The sequence below is a fragment of the Echinops telfairi genome, unplaced genomic scaffold (genome assembly GCF_000313985.2).
Source record: "Echinops telfairi isolate 266 unplaced genomic scaffold, ASM31398v2 ScPeMD7_7468;HRSCAF=8506_0, whole genome shotgun sequence".
Taxonomy (NCBI): Eukaryota; Metazoa; Chordata; class Mammalia; order Afrosoricida; family Tenrecidae; genus Echinops; species Echinops telfairi.
This window is the reverse complement of record NW_022111369.1, coordinates 51,332,870-51,354,199: the sequence shown is the minus strand read 5'-3', so window position 1 is coordinate 51,354,199 and position 21,330 is coordinate 51,332,870. Positions and strand designations below refer to the sequence as shown.

The following is a 21,330-nucleotide window of genomic DNA, read 5'->3' as shown; positions in this document are numbered from 1 at the left end:
AACAAAAGCACAGGGAGGAATGTTTTAATGCGCTCACACAATCACGCTCTGTCGGCGGGTTGAGAATGGCGCTGAGGCCGGGTGACATGTGACTCACTCTCGATTTTTTTCCAGGTGGATTTTTGATTCCAATATCGAGCAGTTTGACAACAACAAGAAGATTTCTCTTTGAGTGTTGCGGTTTGAGTAGTGAAAAGTTCGAGCTTGGAGTCATTTGACAACTGTGTTTTCAAAGGAGTGTCGTAAAATAAAAATGAGCCTTAACAACAAAATACAGAAAGTTCCAGAAAGGTATGAAACGATGATATATTGCACTTTGATCTCTTAGATGTGCCATTGACTCTTAGTGAATGGGGAGTGTGTGTGTGTGTGTGTGTGTGTGTGTGTGTGCCATGTTAAACAACTCTCGGATCAGCATATCTGTGTACTTCTTCAAAAGCCCAGACAGCAGATGTGGTACGCTTTGTGGGCCATGTCACACCTGTGAAACTACTCACCTCTGCACAGAGGCAGTCTTAGACTGTAAGTAAACACAGGATGTTGCTGTGTGCCCATAAAACTTTATTTGCAAGGGCCTTGGCATTACAGAGGACTCCAAATGTGCAGCAGCTTACTGTCACGGTTTTTTAAAGCAGCATGTGGTGACACTTCAGAGAACAAAATCCACCTCAATGCATTTACCTCTCTGCTCTCGAGAGAAACTGGTCACTGAGCGGCCTCTTTTTGTGGGGGAAGAAGTAATTCTAGAGCACGAAATACAACAGAGGGGGTGATACCTTTTTAACCAAGATCCAGCTATCAACTAAATTTTAAATGTCGGTGACATTGCTCTAAGACCAAGAGGATTTAAGAAGAGGTTTTGTGCTTTGTTGTTTTATGAGCAATACTCATGGAACCCAAGGAGAGAACCGAAGTCTTTCCCCTTTAAAAGGGCGCTCACCTGAGCCAGGGGAGACTGTGACTTACCCGGGACAGAAAGCTCTCCAGAGACTCCGTCAAAGATCGCTTTGCTCTGCTTTTCAGCAGGTCGAGCCTAAAGCGAGTGGCTCTGGGTGGTGATTCACTCCCAACGGTCTCTGCTGCCACCTGCCGAGGCTCGGAAAAGCAAACACGTGAGAAGTCAGTTGGTCCTGCCCGTCTTTTTCTAGGCAGGGGAACTCTCTAGGGTGCTTCTTTTTGACATCAATCCTTGTTCTGATTCTGCCTGTGATCCCAACCCAGCTGCTCCTTAGTGACATGGCTTACAAATCCTGAAAATACATGTATTTTTACAATTCAGTTTATCTTTATATTTAAGCTTTTTCTTACAAATTGGGTAAAGGGTCTACAGGGCAGATCTACTTTCCATTCAACAATTCATGCATATCTTGGTTCATCTCGTTGATTGCAATCCCCGTTAAAATGATTTTGCCTCAGAGGGTTGCAATGGCTGCTTCCAAAGGAAAGGAGGGAATGCACTTTGAAATGAGTTGGTTTCACAAAGTGGTTTAAAAGCTCAGGCTCTGGAATCTTATCTGTCATTACTAAATGCAGCCTTGTACAAGGTTAGTTACTCTTTTCCCAACCTCAGCCTCCTCTCTGAAAACTGACACCAAAAATAGGCTCTGGTCATTACTCTGTTATGAGGACAAAACAGGTAAAGGATGCAAGGCACTGAGTACAGCTCTTGTTCACAATTTCCAGCATACACAAGGGTGTAGCAAAGAACACAACCAATCCCTCTTTAGCCACTGGCCAGCTTTGGCAAAGTGAGGGTTCACACAGATGGAGACAAGGCCTGGTGACTGTAGGGTACACAGGCACCCCCACAGGTCCTGCCCCTGGCCTCCCCCCTCCCCTTGAAAAGCAGAGGGCCAGAGCTGACCACCAAGGTCACATTGTCACGCAGGCATTCCAAGGCAGTGACTGTGGGACGGGCTTGGAGGCACAGTCAGTCCACCCTGGTGCTCCAAGATGGTAACAGGTTCTGAGACTAAGTCTTGATGTAACTCAAAAAATATCATCTTTGTCCCTCGAAGTGGCCAGTGGTTTTCGAACTGTTGGCCTTGTGGTGAGTGACTCAACACGTAACCCACTATGGATGAAGCAAATGGAGCAGCTTCCTGCACCCAGTGTGTGCACCTCACGTCTCCTGTATCTAACATGATGGTGCTGCCAGCCACGCGGGGCTGCCGCTTTTGTATGCCAAGTCGCTCCCGACAGGGTTGCTATGAGTCAGCATTGACTGAATGGCAGTGAGCTGACTCTCTGATGGGGATTTCTGAACTGGGTTAGACCCTTCTGAGCCCACGGACGTGGACACCGTTATCTGACGTGGAGCATGCATGGTGGGCTTCCCCGCTGACTCAGAGCAGCTCAAGGCTAGAAGTGCGTGCTCTTTTTCTTGGTCTCCTTTGCAGGCTGGTGGTCCATGAAGTCTACCGCCAATGTCACCATTCGACCTCTGCCTAGGTCAAGTGTCAACACATTCTTAAAGGCCATCAGAATTTCCAGTTGAAATAAAGATCAAATGGACTGAAAGCAGAGAGGCAAGAGCAGGATTCTAATGATGAGTCTCCAAGCCTCATCTGATCCATCTGGACACCGGCTTCTGCCCTGGCACCTGGCCTGGGGGTACCCGCATGAATCTGGGCATCCCAGTAACGTCTCTATAGACAGACCCGGCCTTGTGTGCTCAGGACCCTCAGGCAGGCACTGAGCAGAGGCTGGCTCTGTTGTATGGCTCAGTACCTTCCGATTGACTTCTCTGATGTTTTGAAAACATGGGAAGAAGGGGGTGGGGGTGGGGGACATTAAATCTATTTCTCCATTGGACTAATTCTGGCTTAACATAGGGCTTTCCACTCTATAAAGAACCCATCTCAGAAACCCACAGGGGCAGTTCCACCCTCTCCTATAGGTTGCTCTGAGTCGCAGTGAGAGACAGAAAGAGAGATTGAACTAATACCTGCGGGATCATACAGATATCACCCTATTCCCTAAAAATGAGTCTGCATTTGCACCATCATGTTTAGTTAAAGAACCATTTCCTTCCACCAATAATGCTGCAGTTGCCCCCTTCCTGAGAGTTACAAATGACTCATGATTTCACCAAATGATCAACTTCCTGTCAGAACAAGTCAGGATGACTCAGGAGAAAGAGAATCAGAACAGGAAAAAGCTACTACCGTTTCCCCGAAAATAAGACAGTGTCTTATATTAATTTTTGCTCCCAAATATGCGCTAGGTCTTATTTTCAGGGGATGTCTTATTTTTCCATGAAGAAGAGTAGGTACACATTTATTGTCTTATTAAAAGAGACCTCGCACTTCCTGTCTGCTCCGGCTGTGCTGCAGCCAACAGTGAGCTGCGCAGAGGCGCCCGCTGCTACAGTCCAGAGTACAGAGTTACAGTGGGGGGGGCGCGCCGGGGGCTTATTTTGGGGGAAGTCTTATTTTTGGGGTGGTCTTATTTTCGCAGGGATGCCTTATAGTTCAGTGAGAGGCAAAACTGTAAGTAGGTCTCATTTCAGGGGATGTCTTACTTTCCGGGAAACGGTAGTGCCCCACAGGCACGCCCCTAAAGGGAAGAGGCTGCAATGGAGAAAAGGAAGCCCCCAAGGGGAGGGCTGGGGAGTTTACTGGAGACAGAGGCGGGGGAGGGGCAGACTCCTGGGCTACCTCAAGGGTCCGGGCTGTTGCTATCAGTAGGTGGTCTCGAGGCAGCTCTGATCCACAGGGACCTTTGTGTACCACACCGTGCTCACAATGGTTCTGATGTTGGAACCCACTGATGCGGCCAGTGTCCATCACCTTGACAAGGGCCTCCCTCTTCTTCGAGGCCCCTGCGCGTGAGGAGGCAGGATGCGCTTCTCCAGGGACTGGTCTCCCCGACCACATGTCCAAAGTCCGCAGGACAAAGCCTCGCCATCCCTGCCTCCAAGAAGGAGCACTCACCCGCACGTCTTCTTCCTTCCTTCCTTCCTTCCTTTCTTCCTTCCTTCCTTCCTTCCTTCCTTTCAATCAACAGCTCTTATAACTTTCCACACAGCCACTGTGTCAAGCTATTTGGCCACATGTTGCCATCGTCGGTTTCTAAACATTCACTTTCTAGTTGTGCCTGTGGCATCCGCTCCTCTGGACGGTGCTTCTTCCAGGACAGATTTGTTTGTTCTTCCGGCAGGGCAGTCCGTGGTACTTCTAATGCTATTTGCCAGCACTGTAATCCAAGTGCATCAACTCTTCTCTGGTCTTGCTCATTCGGTGTCCAACTTTCACATGCATATGAGGCAACTGAAAATACCATGGCTAGGGTCAGGTGCCCCGTAGTCCTCAAAGTAACATTCCTCCTTTCCAACAAGTCCAAGATAGGGAGAGAGGAATGACAACAGCCACAACCCAAAGGCCAAAGCCCCAGACAAGAGACTGGGCTGAGCGTCACTGCTGGGAGACCCTGCTGTTGGGCTGAGACACAGATGTTGTCAGACACCACTCAGGCTCTAAGCATTCAAGAGAAGCCCAAGATGGCCAGAGCCAATTACAGAAGAAGAAACGAACGAGCAGTTGCTCTTTGTGAATCCCGGTGAGGCTGTCGTCACGTGATGGGTTGCTCGGCGGAGAAGGCCAGTGTGCATGGAAGACAGGAGGAGCGAGAAGCGAGGCATCCCCCGAGCTTAGAAGCAGCATTCCAAGCATGCCATGACTTTTTAAAGGCTCTCTACGTTTTAGAAAACCAGAAATTCTAATATTCCTCACGGACTTTAGAATTTCTGACCAGCAAGCAGCCTTAGCAAATAAAAAACACACCGGGTCTGACCGATCCCAGTTTATTATGAGCTCCCTCAGCATCCCAAACACACAGGGACATGGCCCACCTCGCCCCATGCGCCGAGTCCCTTGTGGCCGCTCTTCAGGGATAAGGATGCTCAGGGAGCCTCGGCTCCTGACCAAACGCCCCCGAGCAGTGAAGTCCCGTGGAGCTCAGGGCAGTGGAGGGCAGCAGCCATGCTTGGTGGCTCTGTGCACGCGTTGGGATGAACGGAAGTTCTCCCTCTGAAGCACAGACAACTAACAGGGCACCACAAGGCGGTCGTACATCCCACAGCATGTATATCACAAAGAACTTCCAGCACCTTATCTAACTCCCAAAGCAGGGACACGATGGCATTTCCGTTTTACAGGGGAGTGGGGTGGGAGGAATTCCTTCCTTACTCATTGGTCTCGTGGCCCTCTGGGCCACACACCGCTAGGATGTGGACTGGTGCAACGTAAACTCCTCTCCCCACGCTGGCCACACACCACTAGGATGTGGACTGGTGCAACGTAAACTCCTCTCCTCACGCTGGTCCCACGTGTGCACAACAAATTCAAATAAAACACACAGGGCAAAAGACGGTCCCTAAGCTTCCGACGGCCCTCCAGACCCTGCCTCCACGGTGCGTCGGGAGAGGGTCTGAGGACAGAGCAAGAGGCTTTAAAAACCAAAGGGCTGTTACCTGTTTCATCTCCCCGATGTGAACATGCTCTTTTTGTTTCTCTTCATAGAAACTCCTCAGGAACGAAACAATCAGTTCATTCTCCTGCTGCTCATTTCTTGGTCTCAGTTTCTTTTTATTAAAAAAAGAAGAACAACAACACAAGACAGCAGGTCACATTTATTTCCAATTGTCAACCAAACTGCTCGTTGTCTCCTTGGGAACCCTAATAGCCTCCACCCATTCGTGGACTCGTGGCTTTACCCCATCTCCTCACTAGGGGGCAGCAACGATCTTGAACTTGGCAGACACACACACACACACACACACACACACACACACACACACAGCAGCGGCACTAGGGCGTAGCTTTCCATCTCTGGCGTCTTCTTACCTAAAATAGTTGATATTTCACATCAGATAGAGGACTACTCGAATTGGCTAAGAGATAAATCATTTTGAAAACAGGGAAAAGGTCAAAATCTGCGTAAATACCCAGAGGTCAAGAGCCACAGCAACTACCCATTTATCAACTCTTAGGGTTAAGGGAACCTGGAAAGAAAAACAGAACCTGAACTGGGGTCCTGGTCCCTCACGTGAACGCAGTCATCATGAGGTACTCGTGGAAGCCCTCCCACCCCATCCACACCCTCACCCCTACCCCCGAGGCTGGCAGGATGCTCCCCCGGTCTTCCTTGTCCTCCTCCTCTCTTAGAGCCCGGCCTCTCTGTTCTAGACAGCGCGGTGGCACCACACGCACCCTGGACTCGAACTCAGAACTAGGAGGTGCCTAAAAGCCTGGTGCCGAAAAGCATGGCAAAGGCCAGTCCCTGAATCTCAGCGGCTTCATCTGTCCATGCGAAGATGAGAAAGAAGCAGGCTCCAGAGCCCGTTCAAAAAGGCTGAGATAGTTTATTGTGCCAGCCTGGCCGATAAACACGAGTGGGATTAACCGAAGGGCAGAGAGATAAATGGCTTGGTGAGCCTCGTCTTTCTTGTCTCTCGCTCTTTGATCATCGGACCAGTGTGCGGCTGCCTTGCTTGTCCTGTGCCTCAATTTAAAGGCTACACTACCTGTGGGACGCCTAGCCTGTGGACTGTGTCACTGTAAGTTGAGGTCCCTTTAAGACATCGCTGGAGCTGGGGACTGGCGGTTGGTGACCTGCCTTGTGATTGGTTGCTGTGCTGACATAGCCTAGCTCTCTCTACAAATAGAGGAAGATCTGGCAGCAGACTAGACTTGAAGGACTGCTAGTCTCTCACAACTCTCTCTCACGGACGGACGTGAGTTGCACTGAGTCATTTGTAGTGCTTGATAATTTAACTGTTTATTTCTTGTATTATATATTTATCTGTGTATGATTTAACAGTTCATTTCTTGTTATATAGCTAATTATCTTTATAAATAGATATATTAAATTATCAGCAATTTGGTTTTATCTCTCTAGAGAACCCTGTCTAACACAAAGGCCTTCAAACTGGAGAAACACAAAGCTGCTTGCCTGACCCTCAGACGCTGGGTCCCCTTGGCTGGCTCTCCCCATGCCCCAGCTCAGCCACTGTTCCCATCCCGGCGCCGGCCTGCCCTTTGAAACACAGCCCGGTGTAGTAAGGGGCCAGGGCTTTGGTCCATGCCATCCTTGGCAGCCTCCTCCCCAGTGTCTGAGGGATGGGATTCCTGCCTGTCCTGGAGCCAGAAAGCAAAGGTGACACTAACTCAACCCTCCTGACATTTCCACTCGTCAAGAAAAAGGTCATTTTAAAAGTCAGGGCACTCCTGTTGCATGAGAAAACAGTCCGTGAGTAGAAGGGCGTGCTGCCCTTGGGGACACTGGGGACTTCCTGTCCTTTCCAAGCATCAGACTGATGGAGAAAGTCTTGTAGAGGCTGGAGCAGAGGCTGCCGCCCTGGGCTCCACACCAGGAGGCCAACCAGAGAGATGATGAAATGCTGGCCTCTTAGATGCTCCATCTGTCCCTCACAAAGGGCAATAGGTCATAGGGACGACCCCAGAGTCCATTAGGATGAAGCCTCTGGTGAACCCCTCTGACCACAGATGGGGTGGGAATCGCCTCGCTATCAGGCAGAACGCAGTGGGGCTTTTAGCATTGTTTTTGGCTTCTTTGTTGTCTTTGGTTTGCAGTCTCTGAAATCCAGGTTGGGTAGAGCTGTCGAAGCAGAGAGGCCATGGATGGTCTCTTGGAGGGGCCAAGGGGGTGGTGGGGGCAGGTGAGGAGCTGAAGACAACTAAGGATAAGAAAGACATCAATGTCCTAAGACTGACTGCGGAGAAGGAAAATAAGGAAAGAGGTAGTAAAACAAGGACCACACTGCCAGGTCATGCCCGCCCCGCCGTGGTCACACCTGACTGCACCGTGACACTGGGAAACACCCTCTGTTATCCCAAGAGCCTCGGCGGCCATAAGCAACAGGGGAACATGGGTCCACAATCCCGGCAAGAGGCACAGGCAGGCATGACGGGAGGCAACCAAGCAAGTTTGGGGTCCTGAGGGTGGACCAGGTCTCCCCTCGCCTGTTTCGCTTTGTTTTTTAAATAAATCTGTGCCCTCACGTCATGGGCAAATGTTTACTGAGATGTTTGTGGAATTCTTCACGAGAGCTCGTTTCTAAGTGCCAAGAATAAAAAGCCTCACTGCCATGGACGCAATTCTGACTCACAGGGACCCTCTGGGGCAGGGCAGCACTGCCCTGTGGGTTTCTGAGGCTGTCACTCTGCACAAGAGTAGAAGGCCCATCTTTCTCCCCCCCAGGTGGCTGGTGGTTTCAAACTGCTGACCTTGAAGTTAGCAGCCCAACACATAACCACTATGCCACAGGGTTCCCCTCCGCATCAAGAATAGTGTGATTTAAGTATCTAGCAATGAGTGAGGCATATTCTTCTTCTTCTTCTTAATATGCATGGGAGTTATTATTCAAATGGACAACAACATGATAACTGAACATAATGTGCTACAATCGTGTCTTCCTTAAGAAACTGAAGCCAAGAAGCAGAAAACTGTGTCAGGAAGCTCATCAAACATCCCTGAGCAAACGGCATTGAAGCAGCGAAGGCCATGCTTCTGGTTTCCCAGGAGATCAGGAAATAAACTCTGCCTTGAAGGTACTCTGAGTGGGAACGGCGGCGGCCTTCCCCAGAACCCTGCAGTCAGTCCGGTGTCCTCTCATCAGTGGCCCCAGGTCACTTGCACTGACCCCAACAGCAGCAGACCGTTGCTCCTGAAAGGCGATTTGCTTTGAAACACCCCCGCAAATGCAAGAGTCCCAGGAGGAGTGGGGAATCAAGCCGGATGACATTTTCCAGCCAAAAACAACCCCAGCAACTTGTTCCCTTCAGACAAATGCATGGGGCCCATGGTCAGGGTGGTGAGGAGGCTTCCTGTGCGATGGAAATGTTGTTTTTACATCTAGCTGCTGCCTGCACAGTGTGTTCACCTTGGGAAAACACTACTGAGTCACACACCACTCGTTTGTTTGCTTGTCAGGGTAAACTCCACGTCGGCTCCGATCCGTAGCAACCCTGCGAACACCGGATGAAACACCGCCCGCCCCGCGGCGTCCTCAGGGCTGTTCCTATGCCTGAGCCCACGGTGCCGCCACGGCGTCAATCCACACTGAGGGCGGGCAGAGGCATCCCCTGAGCAGAGGACTGGCACGTGTGGGCCAGCGGCCACGTCTCCCACCTCCCGGGACAGTCTGCCCTCAGGGATTGAACTGTGTCCCCACCACGTGTGCGCAATGCCTCGGGCTTACACCTGCAGATAGGACACTGGTTGGACGTGGGAGTTTGTGTCTGTCGATAGACAATGTTCATAGCCATGGAGGTGTAGACTGGGTCCTAAAAGTAATCACTTCTGAGTTACACAAGGCCAGAATAGACTGTGTGTGTGTGCGTGTTTCTTCCTCCACTCCCAAATCTCTTACACACACATATACACTCAGAAACAAACACAGAGGGTAGAGGAAGAATAGACGAGAATCATCTTCTAGTCAAGGAACACCAAGAGGTCAAGGAGCTACCGGCAAGGGAGGAAATGGTCCAGCTGAGGCCCAATGTGAACCTCTGGCATCCAGAATGGTGAGAAAACGGATTTGTTCCATAAAAGTCAATCCTCTGGGTTCCTGGTGTGACAGCAGCATTATGCTCTTGGTACCATCCAATGGCAGAGGGTCTAAAATAGTTATCGCCAATCTCCAATTAAAAGACTTCCCAGTGTAAGCCATTCTCACCAGAGCACTGAGCCACTCTGGGCGGCATCTGCCACGCCGCCCACTCCAGGAACTGCCCAGCCTAAACCACGAGGCGTTCTGTGTCACTTGCTCGGCACTCGGGTGGCATTTAGTCTGCTGTCTTTCGTAGATCCCAGGACTTAGGTAAGCTGCCTGCCATCTCTTTCCTTCAACAAACCCAAATCAGCACAGTACCTGGACCTCCTCAAAAACGGTGGCTTGTTCCTGGTTAGTCAACGTTGTCAGGTGCTTCTGGAGTTCTAGCTTGGCTTTGGACGCACTCATTCCTATCAAGAAGAGAGAGACGCATTAAAAAGCTCCCCATAAAAGTTATGAAGCAGAGTACACACACACACACACACACACACACACACACACACACACACACACCACCTTCACATTCGTACCGACTGGACTTGCAGACATGAACCAGCATGGCCATTTGCTCCGGGCTCTGGAGGTTTGATGGAGATTCTGATCACCAACGATGACGATGGCAACAGGGAAAGCAACTAACATTTCTCAACTGACCCTTACATGCCCACATTAACACGTCCTGTTGTTGAGTGAGCTCGGGCTCACGGCGACCCTGTGCACAGAGAGAGGAACTCTGCCTGCCCCGCACCATCGTCACCACGTTGTCGCAGCTCAGCCCACCGTCGCGGGCACTGTGCTGACCCGGCGTGTTGAGCATCGTCATCATCATCATCATCATCATCATCACCTTTTGGGATGTTCTCCTTTACCGAAGGAGGAGGTTCTTGTCCGGGACGAAACCCTCCTGACGGTGTGTCAAAAGCACGCGAGTCAAGCCTCGCTGTCCTCAGATTAAGTACTGCAGCGCCCAGCAAGCCCATTCCGGCTCCCCTACGCAGCCCCAATTCTTGGTTAAGGACGCTGATGGCCGGGAAACTTCGTCTTTTTTTTTTTTTTTTTTAAACATTTTATTAGGGGCTCATACAACTGTTATCCCAATCCATACACACATCAATTGTGTAAAGTGTATTTGTACATCAATTTACAATATTCTCGGGAATATTTCTGTAAGTAAATATCTATTTTGAAATGATAATCCTATAAGAAAAATAATTTTTTTTGTTTTGTTTTTTTTAAAGATGGAAGTTTTCTTTTTATTTGGATCCATCATCAATGCCCCTGGGATCAGAAGTCAGGAAATCAAATGACGTATTGCATGGGGAAAATCTGCTGCAAAGTAATTCCTTGCAGACCTGGTTAGACCAGATGATGCACAGCGGTACAGAGGGGAATTGGAAGCGCAGGGAATGTAGGACGGAAGAAACTCTCAAGACCGGGGGTGAATGGGGCGATATCAGGAGGGAAAGGGGAGGTAGTAAGGGGGAATGGATCACAGGGAGCCACATATGGCCTCCTCTCTGGGGGACGGGCAGCAGCGGGGTGGGTGAAGGGAGGCGCCGGACAGTGTAATATAAGATACAATAATAATTTATAAATTATTAAGGGTGCATGGGGGAAAGGGAAGGGGAGGGGGGGAAAATTTAAAAAAAAGGAAAATGAGCGGATTCCGGGAACCCAAGAGGCAAGAAAATTTTGGGAATGATGAGGGCAACAAATGTATAGATGTGCTTTACACAATTGATCTATGTATTGTGACGAATTGTATGAGCCCCAATAAATTGATTAAAAAAAAAAAAAAAAAGAAACTTCGTCTTTAAAGATCATCCACGTGGGGAGACCCGCCCGTTCCCAGCCAAGGAGGAGCCACTGGGAGGGGCCGCGTCAGGCAAGAGGAACCCTGGGCTCCCTTCTCAGGAGCAGCACGAGGGCAGCAGCCAGTGCGTCCCAGCCCATGTGGCGACCCCGCCAGCCCGTCTCCTTCAAAGGGGAAATCTGACGGCCAGGGCGAACGGAGCTTTTCTCTCCTTGTATCATGGCGGCTTCGGGGAAAGTGTCTGAGATACTCTGAAAGTGATCAAATCATTGTTATATTTTCACAAAAGCCACCTGGGGTGTGACTTCCCTAAAATCACTAAAGATATAAAAAAGAAGAGATTTCAGGAAAACTTCCCATAAGTGCGAGTTAAAGAAAATCGGGGCAAGAGAGGCAGATTCCTTCTTGCACCACTCCTGTGAGCCCTGTGGCCGTGAACCTGGCCCCTGCCTGGCTCTGTGCTCCCCGTCAGCCCTCCCTTGGGGTGCAGAGAAGAACACTCTCTTGCCTAAGGCTGAATGCCACCCACCCCGCTCTGGCTCCGGAGGCATGGCCTCCATCCCACTCTGATGGCCGGAAACTGCTCAACTCCTTCTACTGGTTAGAAACAGAAGTCAGCAGGAGACTTTGGGCTCCCTCCTCCCCCCACCCGACAGTCCTGTCTTAGGAAGGCACCCTCGCTGGCAGGGAAGCAGGAGGAGAGGGAGCAGTGGCCGCTCCAGGCAGCCTTGGCTGAGCAGAGGAACGGCTGGGACCTTTCTGCTGAAGTTCCTCCTGGTGGGTTCCAATCACCCTCTCTGGGCCAGGAGTCAAGCACTTAACTGAGGACAGCGACAGCTCCGGGCTTTATCATCCAGAGCTAAGCCCAGGGCTCAGCAGAGACGAGCGAGCATATTGTGAGACTGCTATCAGACTTCTTTAATCTTCAGGTCACTCCCCTGTAAAATGGGCAAAGCCAACAGCCCCCCTCCTCCCGGAAACGAGGTGAGGATGAAATCGGTGAGGAAAGTTAAGTCAACTACAACACTTGGCCAGGGCACATCAGATGCCTTAACTGAAGATTGGACACAAATCACACTGTATTACGATGATCTGTTCTTCGACCACAGTGCTGGAAGCCGGGCACAACTCGGTATTTCTCTCATTCCTTTCCACTCGTCCCCCAACTGCAACCTGCTTCCCGTCTCCACCGGCGCTTCAGTTTTTGGCAGCAATAACGGCAACTTCCTACGTGAGAAATCCACTAGAACTTCCTCAGCTCTTACTTTCCCTACAGAGGTCGATCAGGAGGAAGAGGAGGCTTGCTACCTCTGTTACCGTCTCGGAAACCCACGGGGGCAGTTCTACCCTGTCCCATAGGGCGGCTGTGAGTTCCAACTGACTCAGGGGCAGTGGGTCAGGTTTGGGAGAGAGGTCAATATGACCGACTACTCGCAAGCCACGCGAAATGCTCTACAGCTGGTCCCGGGCCTCCTGCTCCTCTGACCCTTCAGCACCTAGCCCCAAAGTACCTTGGAGAGAAGATGGCAGAAGTGGACCACCTGCCGATCCCCAACCCCGACACGCTGCCCTGGATAAACCGCTTTCAACCGATGGTGGCACTGGTGAGGAACGTGGAAAGTATACTACAAACTGTCAGAAGGACAGACATCTGTCTTGAGGGAAGTGCAGCCAGAATGATCCAGAGAGGCAAGGATGGCGAGACCTGGCCTCACACTCTTTGGACATGCTACCAGAACATGAGGGTGGTCTCCCTGACCACGGCATGCTGGGTAAAACGAGGCGGCGGGGAGGAACAGGAAGACACCCCATCGGATGGACGGGCACGGTGGCTGCAACCATGGGCTCCAAGGGGACAACACTTGTGAGGCTGGCGCAGGACCGGGCAGTGTTTCTCTCTGTGCCACCTAGGGTGGCGATGAGTCAGAACGGACCTGGTGGGACGTAACCACAACAATCCCCAGTCTCAGGGCCATGCCCGATACACAGCAGACATCTGCTGGAAGTTTACCCACAACCTGCTTAGCAAACACCAGCCTGAGTTGCACAGAACTTCCCAAGGGGTGTCCCCTAAGGTTTTCCTGGGACCTTTGCTGGAAAGCTCAGGGGGGTCCGACCACTCACCCTCTATCCTCTCACAGAGCTTATGCAGGCACTGCACAGGGCAGCCCTCACAGAGCTGAGCGGGGGCCTTCGAAGTCCGCTGTCCCGCGGCCACCGTGAAGGCCTGCTCCAGGGTCATCATCATTTCGTCCACCTGGTGGGAGAGCGGAGAAACAGAGGCAGCGGGCCGGCGTTTTACACTAGCCGGGCTGAGCTCCAGGAGGGTGTTGTAGCAAACCTTCCTATTTTGGGGCTGTGTTCTGTGATCTGTGTTACAGGTTGACAGATTGCAACCATAATAACTTCTAGGACCCCATTTTGAGAAATACTACCCTGATGTTCAACTCTGCAAAAGCAAGAAAGTTAAAACAGAAACTAAAAGCACAACAAATACTGACGGTCGAAGTGACAAGTTAAAATGGTAGACCAGAGGGAGAAGGAAGGCAGTTCTTCAAAAATACTTAAACATTTCATTGTACACCCCAAAAAAGTTCCGATGCGAAGCTGTTATTTGGCAGTCAGGAATGAGTAAATAGGTCAAATAATGGCATGTCAGTGAGGCTCTACATGGCTTGGCTGAAGACACACAAAGTGTGCCTTATCATTAGGTGTTATGCTGACAATGACCCGTTCTGTGAGGAGCCCTGGTGGCATTAGTGGGCTAACTGCAAGGTGGGCAGTTCAAAACCGCCAGGCACTCCTTGGGAGAAAGATGAGGCTACACAGGAGTTGGTGCCTGGGAAACCCACAGGGGCAGATCCACTCTGTCCTACAGGGAGGGCTGTTATGGGTCGGAGCAGACCCGATGGCAGTGAATTTGGTTGGCTGGTTGGCCTGGGTCTTACCAAAGCTTCATTTGTGCACTGAAACACATAGCAGACGAAGTGAATGCCGCCACTGCTGGAAGACTCTCGGCAGATGAACCCGAAGTGGTCCACGTGTCTGATGCCCTGGGGGAGGGGGAGGAGAGGGGGAGGGAACGCTGAGTGTTCTCAGAGATGCAACTCATGCTTTACGCACTCAAGCCTAAAGCGCACTATAAAATCACTCCTCTCGGGTGCTTTTCGCCAACAATAAATAGGAAACCAAGTCTCTCTCTCAAGCAGGATGAAGACGAATACCGTTCTCCAAAACTGCTACTTTGACAGCCTCTACAAGGATGAGAGGAGCCAGCTCTTAAAAGGGGCATTGTAAGATATTCAATCTAGTACTAAATTTAGGAAGCGGAGAAAACACAGAGCCATTAGAACCTGTCACTTCGTAGGGGCTTAGAGAGAAAACAGCATGGAGCATCAAAGAGATCGATACACAAGCAGCTTGGGGGGTGCACTCTAAAGCTATTCTGGGGTTATCGCCAGGAGGGGCTGCTAAGCACACACAGAGTGCGCTCCAAAATAAACCCCCTGCCACCGAGGCAATTCTGACTGGTGGCAAAACTAAGGGGCAGAGCAGAACTGCCCTGTAAGTTTCTGAGGCTGTCAGTCTTTCCCTGAGCAGAAAGCCTCGTCTTTCTCCCTCGGAGGGGCTGGTAGGTCTGAACGGCTGCCGCAGGGCAAGGTGCAACCCACCCGCACAGAATAGGGAAGCTTTTAAAAACACAGGGTTTTGAGGCCCAGCCTTTCCCCCTCACTTCCTATGGGCTCTTTTCAATCAACATCAATATATAAACTTGTATTGAAAACATCGGCTGGCAGAGGCACCTGAATACAGAGACCACCACCACCTTCTGCAGGTATCGGTGCGGCAAACTGAAGACCAGAGACAGTGTGACGCTCTCTCATGCAGCCTTACTTGCTGGCACACCAGAGTCCGTGTGCTATGCATAATGGCAAGCAATTAGCATGACGGTTTCAAACCAGCAAATCAGCAGCAGATCATGAGGGAAAGAAAACAATTGTACATTATCTCAGTCCCGGGCCAAATACTTTCCAACAAATGAATGGTCACTGGCAGAGCCAGGCATCACCTGCTACAGGTGACTTCTTAGAGCAGTGGTTCTCCACCTGTGGGTCGAGACCCCTTTGGGGGTCGAACAACCCTTTCACAGGGGTCGCCCGATTCAGAACAGTAGCAAAATGACAGTTATGATCTAGCAACGAAAGTAATTTTATGGTTAGGGGGTCCTCACAACATGAGGAACTGTATGAAAGGGTCGAGGCATTAGGAAGATTGAGAACCACAGTCTTAGAGGAAGACGCTTTAGCAGAGAGATCACGCTTTTATCAATGGGCAGCAAATGCTATTTTCAGGTTTGGCAAAAGGAACTTTTCCTTTAGGATCCTGACGGGAATTCCCCTTTCCCCTGCATACATCAGAAAACAATGAGCTACTGGACCTCATTAGTCATGGAAATAAGCGGTGAGTTTACAAGGTTTCAAAAACATAACTTGAATAGTCCCTAATGATGTTTCATATTTGACAGAAGACCTGAGTAAAAACTGGTCTAGTTCATCATGCTTGACAGATGAATCCTCCTGAAAGTCTCTCAAAATATCTTTGTTAAGAGATTATCAAGAAAGCAATGCTTATGTTGGCATGGCAGTCTGAGTAAAGTATCTCAGATTTGCACTGTGTTATTTTTTTTTATTAAATATTTTTATTGGGGGCTCTTACATCTCTTATCACAATCCATCCAGCGTGTCAAGTACATTTGCACATATGCTGCCATCATCATTTTCAAAGCATTCTCTTCCTACTTAAACCCCTGATATCAGCTCCCCATTTTGTGTGTTATATTTTAAGGGGGAAGAAAGGGATGATGGGTACACACTTTTGTAAAGCAGAAATCAACCTCTATGTAGAGAGGTGGATGTGTGAACGCACAGGGAGAACCCGACTCACAACATCTAACGACGATGAACCGTTCACCCAGCGCCCGTGTGTCGTTAGCTGTCTGAGCTGCAGCACCTCAGGTCCTGTGGTCACCCGCAGATGCTCGATTTTACGATTTACGGCTCAAAACACTGCTCGGCTTATGAAAATACTGATTTTAAAAGGCAGTAATAGTCAACTAAAAAAGAAAAAGGTCTTCAACTTAGGTCAGAAGTGATTCACGATGGTGTCGTCGGAACGGAGCTCTGCTGTAAATCGGGAGCTACCTGCATCTAACACACACACACACACACACACACACACACACACACACACACACACCAAGAAACCACGATGGCGAAGCATGGCTACTGATGGTTACCGAAAGAGACACACTGATTTTTCTCCTGTTCGTTACGGTCACAGAGAGCAAAATTCTAATTTCCAAATTTTGTTTCTCTTTGACCTTAATTCAGGCGGTTCCCAGGTTAGGAACAAGTTTCATTCCTAAATCTTTCGGTCAAGAGTGCACGTCAATTGCAGCCACGGGGTCTGGCTCCTGTAAGTCGGTGAACTGTCGGTCTCGGTGCAGAATCCAGGGTGTTCGTGTCTGTGCATAAGACACTTCTAGATGCCCAGCGCTAGCATTAACATAAGAAAGTGATGGCAATGGGATTTTATTGTTGTTTCTTTGTTTTGTTTTTTTAAATCAATTTATTGGGGGCTCTTACAGCTCTTATAACATTCCATACATCAATTGTATCAAGCATATTTATTATCTATGTTGCCATCATCATTTTCTAAACACTGATTTTCCCTTTAAGCCCTTGGTATCAGCTCCTCTTTTGTCCCTCCCGCCCTCACCCTTCCACCTTTATGAACCCTTGATAAATTATAAATTATTATTGTTTTCATATCTTACACCCACCACTGTCTCCCTTCCCCCACATTTCTGTTGTTCATTCCTTTGGGGTGAGGGGTGGGGATTAAGCATCAATCAAGATCAGTTCCTCCTTCTCCCTACCGTCCTGGGATCGCTACTCCCAATTCTGATCCTGGGGGTTTATATGACGTGGATTCCGTGTGTGGTGAGCTCTTATCTGTATCAGTGTACATGCTCCAGTCGGGCCAGAACTTAAAGGCAGGACTGGGGTCAAGGTAGTGGAGGGTGAGGACACCTGAATGAACCAGAGGAATATTGTGTGTTTCGTCGGTGCTTTACTGCACCCTGGTGGACTCATCCCTTCCTTGTGACCCTTCTGTGAGAGGGTGTCCTATAGTCGACAGAAGGGTTTGGGTCGATGGCGATGTTTCGATGCATGTTGCAGCGTGGTGCCCATTTGTTTTCAGAAACCATGGTGTGCACCTCCAAGTTTCAACACAATGGGCTTACATCTGGACATACATGCGGACAGATGCATGCAGCGTACGGTTGTAAAAGGCTTTGGGAGAGTTGGTCCTTAACCCGGAGTGGACATTAGGTGACGTCCTTCACCCGGGCAGCTGCCTGTACAACTAAAGCAGAGAAGAAAGCAGAGAGAGCAGCTCTAGTACGTAGAAAACGCCTTGGTAACCAGTGTGCATCTGCTGCATCAAAAGAAGTCACTTACAGAATGCCCACTGCAATTGGCCCGATGGCCCGCTGCCATTTACCTGAGAGCAAAACGAGATCTCCTTAAAATTTTTCTCAAGCGCTACTTTTTTGGTGTCGGGGCTGATGAGGTAAACTTCGGACTGGCCGATCTTAAAAAGAGAAACAAACAAACAAAAAGAAACTAGTTTAACGTGGAAGTTGAATTTAAAGCTGTCAGACAAACTTTTCTTACTGCATGCTGTATGTAAACGAATAATGATGGAACAAACCCCTTTATAAAGGTCTAGCTGTATAACCCTGGAGGCTGCTAACTGCAGGACAAATGGCTCAAATCCACCAGTCGCTTCTACGAAAGGAAGACAAGACTTTGTGCTCCTGTACAGAGTTACAGCCTCAGAGGCACACGGGCTTTTCTGGCCTGTCCCACAGGGACACTGTGAGTCGGAATGGGCTTGACAGTAATGGCTGTGCGGCCAGGAAATCACGCCAAGGATTGCTTGCAGCAAAGGAGTAATGCTACAGGCACCCACGTCAGACAGCAACCTTGAGGCAAAAGGATCAAATAACCCAAAAGAAGGAATGAACCCTCAAACTAAACATCCCTCTTCTAGAAAAGTGAGGTTTCTATAGAAGTCAATCTTTAGGAAAAGGTAAGCTTCTCAAAAAAAACCCAAAAAACTAACCTAAAGATTTTTTTTTACGACTTTTATGAGTTTAGGGGTGGTACAGTTAACACATTCACCTGCTAAAAGGATAGCGCTTCGGGTCCACCCAGAAGTCCCTAGGAAGAGAGGCCTGGTGATCGTCCCAAAAGGCGGCCACCGAAAACCCTATGGAGAGCAGGTCTCCTCTGATTGGGTTGCCACGGGTCAGAATCAACTTATGGCAACTGCTTTTTACTTTTTATTGTAAAATCTTCCTAAATTATTGTTGAAACAGTGCCCATTTCTTAAGTACATACTGCGTGGGAGGCATTTGCCTGACTTTCAGTTGGCGTATTAGCCTGGGTAAAGATAATGCCTAATTGGCCTATCATAATAGACACCATTAGAGTTGAGTCTTGCCGTACACCACTCACCATTAGGAAGAGCCCTGATGGCATCATGGATTACACATTAGGCTGCTCACCACAGGTTGGTGGCTCAAACCTACCCGCTGCTCCCCGGAGAATGAGGCTGTCTGCTCCCATAAAGAGTGTCAGCCTCCGAGACGCACAGCTACAGGGTCATCCCGAGCTGGAACCGACTCAATGGCAGTGAGTTCTACCGATTATTGTTGACTCTATACCCATCCCCAGCGCGGCCGCCGGCCCCGGGTGGCAACGTTCCATGAGACAGCGGTCCTTCCTCCTCAGAGTAAAGAAGCCAGGGGTCACATCCTGATGTCACCCTAACTCCCAGTCGCTCCCCTTCCTTTAAATTCATACTGTAAGGTATGAGGCAGGTGTACACGCTTTTCGGAAACTAGGGCATGGATCAGGAGTCATCATTACACGCTGAGCGAGGAGTCAGCTGAGACCGCCAACGGGTACGCAGGCAGCCTTTGACCGGCATCCTCCGGTGAAGACTGAGTGTGCTGAGAAACAATTTCCTTTTCCTCTAGACTAGATGGTGTGAGTCTCCGGGGTGGAGCCTTGCCCAGGGCAATACCGAGTACAGAGGGAAACGTGCTGCGAGTCGTTTCTGCAGAGGTCAGTGAAGACTCCCACCCAGTGAAGGGTGTCTCTTTCTAAGTAAAAGCTGGCGAAAGCTCCCAGGGAAGACGTCCCAGAACAGTCATCGGCTGCATGTGTAGAGAGATAACTCAGAAGGTAAAACCGCGTGGGCTCTCGGGTCCCTCCTCCTTTCCCATCACTTCCATCCCGTCTCCACGTCCCAGGAACTGGACCTCTTGAGCACCTGTCCCCCCTCCGTTTTCTCCAGCCCCCTGCCTCCACACCCCAAGCGCCCACCATCTCTCATCTGGACTACCGCAACAGCCTCTGGGTGCTTCTCTCCAGCCCACTCTTGCCCTTCTTCGAAGCACGTCCTCACTGGGAGGCAAAACCTTCAACACTAATCTGTGTTTCAGTCTGCAGTGACGGTCCACTAATATTAGGCTGAAATCCAAAGGCCTCAATAAGACGCATGAAGCGATGTCTAATGAAGCCCCGGCCTCCCCACCAGTCCCATCTCCCCCCACGTCCCCATCTTGCTCCCAGTGGCCCTCTTCCTCATTCAACAAGTAGTTACTGCGCCTACCCTGTGCTGAGCTGCGCTCCAAGCAATTGTGACAGCACCCGTGAACACCAGGGAACAAACACAGAAACCCACGCCCTCGTGGAGAACACTTCTAGGGGGCACATGGGAGAGGAGGTACATTACTTGTAGGTATTTCAGCACAATCCCAAAGACAGCCAGGGAGTAAGACGTGTGAAAATCGAGGAGAAAGTCTGTCAAGCGAAACGAGTAACACCTGCAAGGGTTTCAGGGTTCCAGGCAGGAAGCAGGCTCCATGCCTCCGTAAGGCCGCCTTACCTGCTGCGCCCTGTACTGGGGACGGGCTCCCAGCTGACCACCCCCAACCCTCTGTTCTGTCAAAGTCACTTTCTTGAGGCCTTCCCAGATGTGCCAGCTGTCTTGAAGCACCCTCTGCTTCTCCTGCTTAGTATTTATCACAACTGTAATGAGATAATTACCTGTGCCATCAATTGCCCACCGTCTCTCTCTTTTAACCAGATAGCACTGGGGCAGCTGCAACTCATGAGGCAGCATAGAACTATGCTCCATAGGGTTTTCAATGGCTGGTTCTTCTAAGGGGCACACCTGGGTGGACATGAGCCTCCAACCTTTCGGTTGGCAGTCAAAGACTGTAGCACCCAGGGACTCCCTGGAATCTAAATCCCACAGAGAGTCTGGTTCGCTGCCGTGTTTCTAGCCTATTGTACGTAAGGATGCTGCATGCAGCAGTCACTCATCAAGTCTGTGTTAAGTGAGATAAACTCGAAACCCAGCGAGGCACTTCTCCCGTCCTACAGGGTGACCAGGAGTCTGATTCGACCTGATGACGGCGAGAGAAGACGCTTTCGCAGTGCCCAGTTGCTCTGCTTTGCTTGTGAAACGTGCATGTCTCAGACTGGAACACAAGTACACAAGTCTGAGTGCTGATGAAACACTCTATCACAGACCGGGTCACTGAGTGAAAGAAGAAACCAGCTCTATAAACCTATGAGACACCGTCCGGATTGTAAACCTGAATACATCCACTCAGCATTAAGCCTTGCCATCACCTTCCTTAGCTTCACAAGACATCCCGTTGACCAGAACCTTCTCTCTGTAGCTGTCACAGAGACACAGAAGGGGCCACAGCAGGCTGCTCCTCATGTCAGCAGAAGTCTGGGCCAGCACCGGTCCCGGCACCTCGCTCACACACTCTGACCCAGGGAGCTGGGGG

The 21,330-nt window shown here is 50.0% G+C and overlaps 1 protein-coding gene across 4 annotated transcripts in view; it reads right to left on the bottom strand.

Moving 5' to 3' along the window:
• The window catches only part of TBC1D1 (TBC1 domain family member 1), a 247,413-nt gene that overhangs the window by 81,400 nt on the left and 144,683 nt on the right, over positions 1-21,330 (bottom strand). For 3 of the 4 annotated variants that reach the window (XM_045284028.1, XM_004703352.2, XM_045284030.1), the window contains 6 exons: positions 17,958-18,047; positions 14,339-14,443; positions 13,515-13,647; positions 9,896-9,987; positions 5,474-5,584; positions 967-1,095 (listed from right to left, as the gene is read on the bottom strand). In XM_045284028.1, the coding sequence (XP_045139963.1) occupies positions 967-1,095; positions 5,474-5,584; positions 9,896-9,987; positions 13,515-13,647; positions 14,339-14,443; positions 17,958-18,047 (660 nt within the window). The remainder of the gene's footprint in view (positions 1-966; positions 1,096-5,473; positions 5,585-9,895; positions 9,988-13,514; positions 13,648-14,338; positions 14,444-17,957; positions 18,048-21,330) is intronic. The other variant, XM_045284029.1, reaches the window with a different exon arrangement.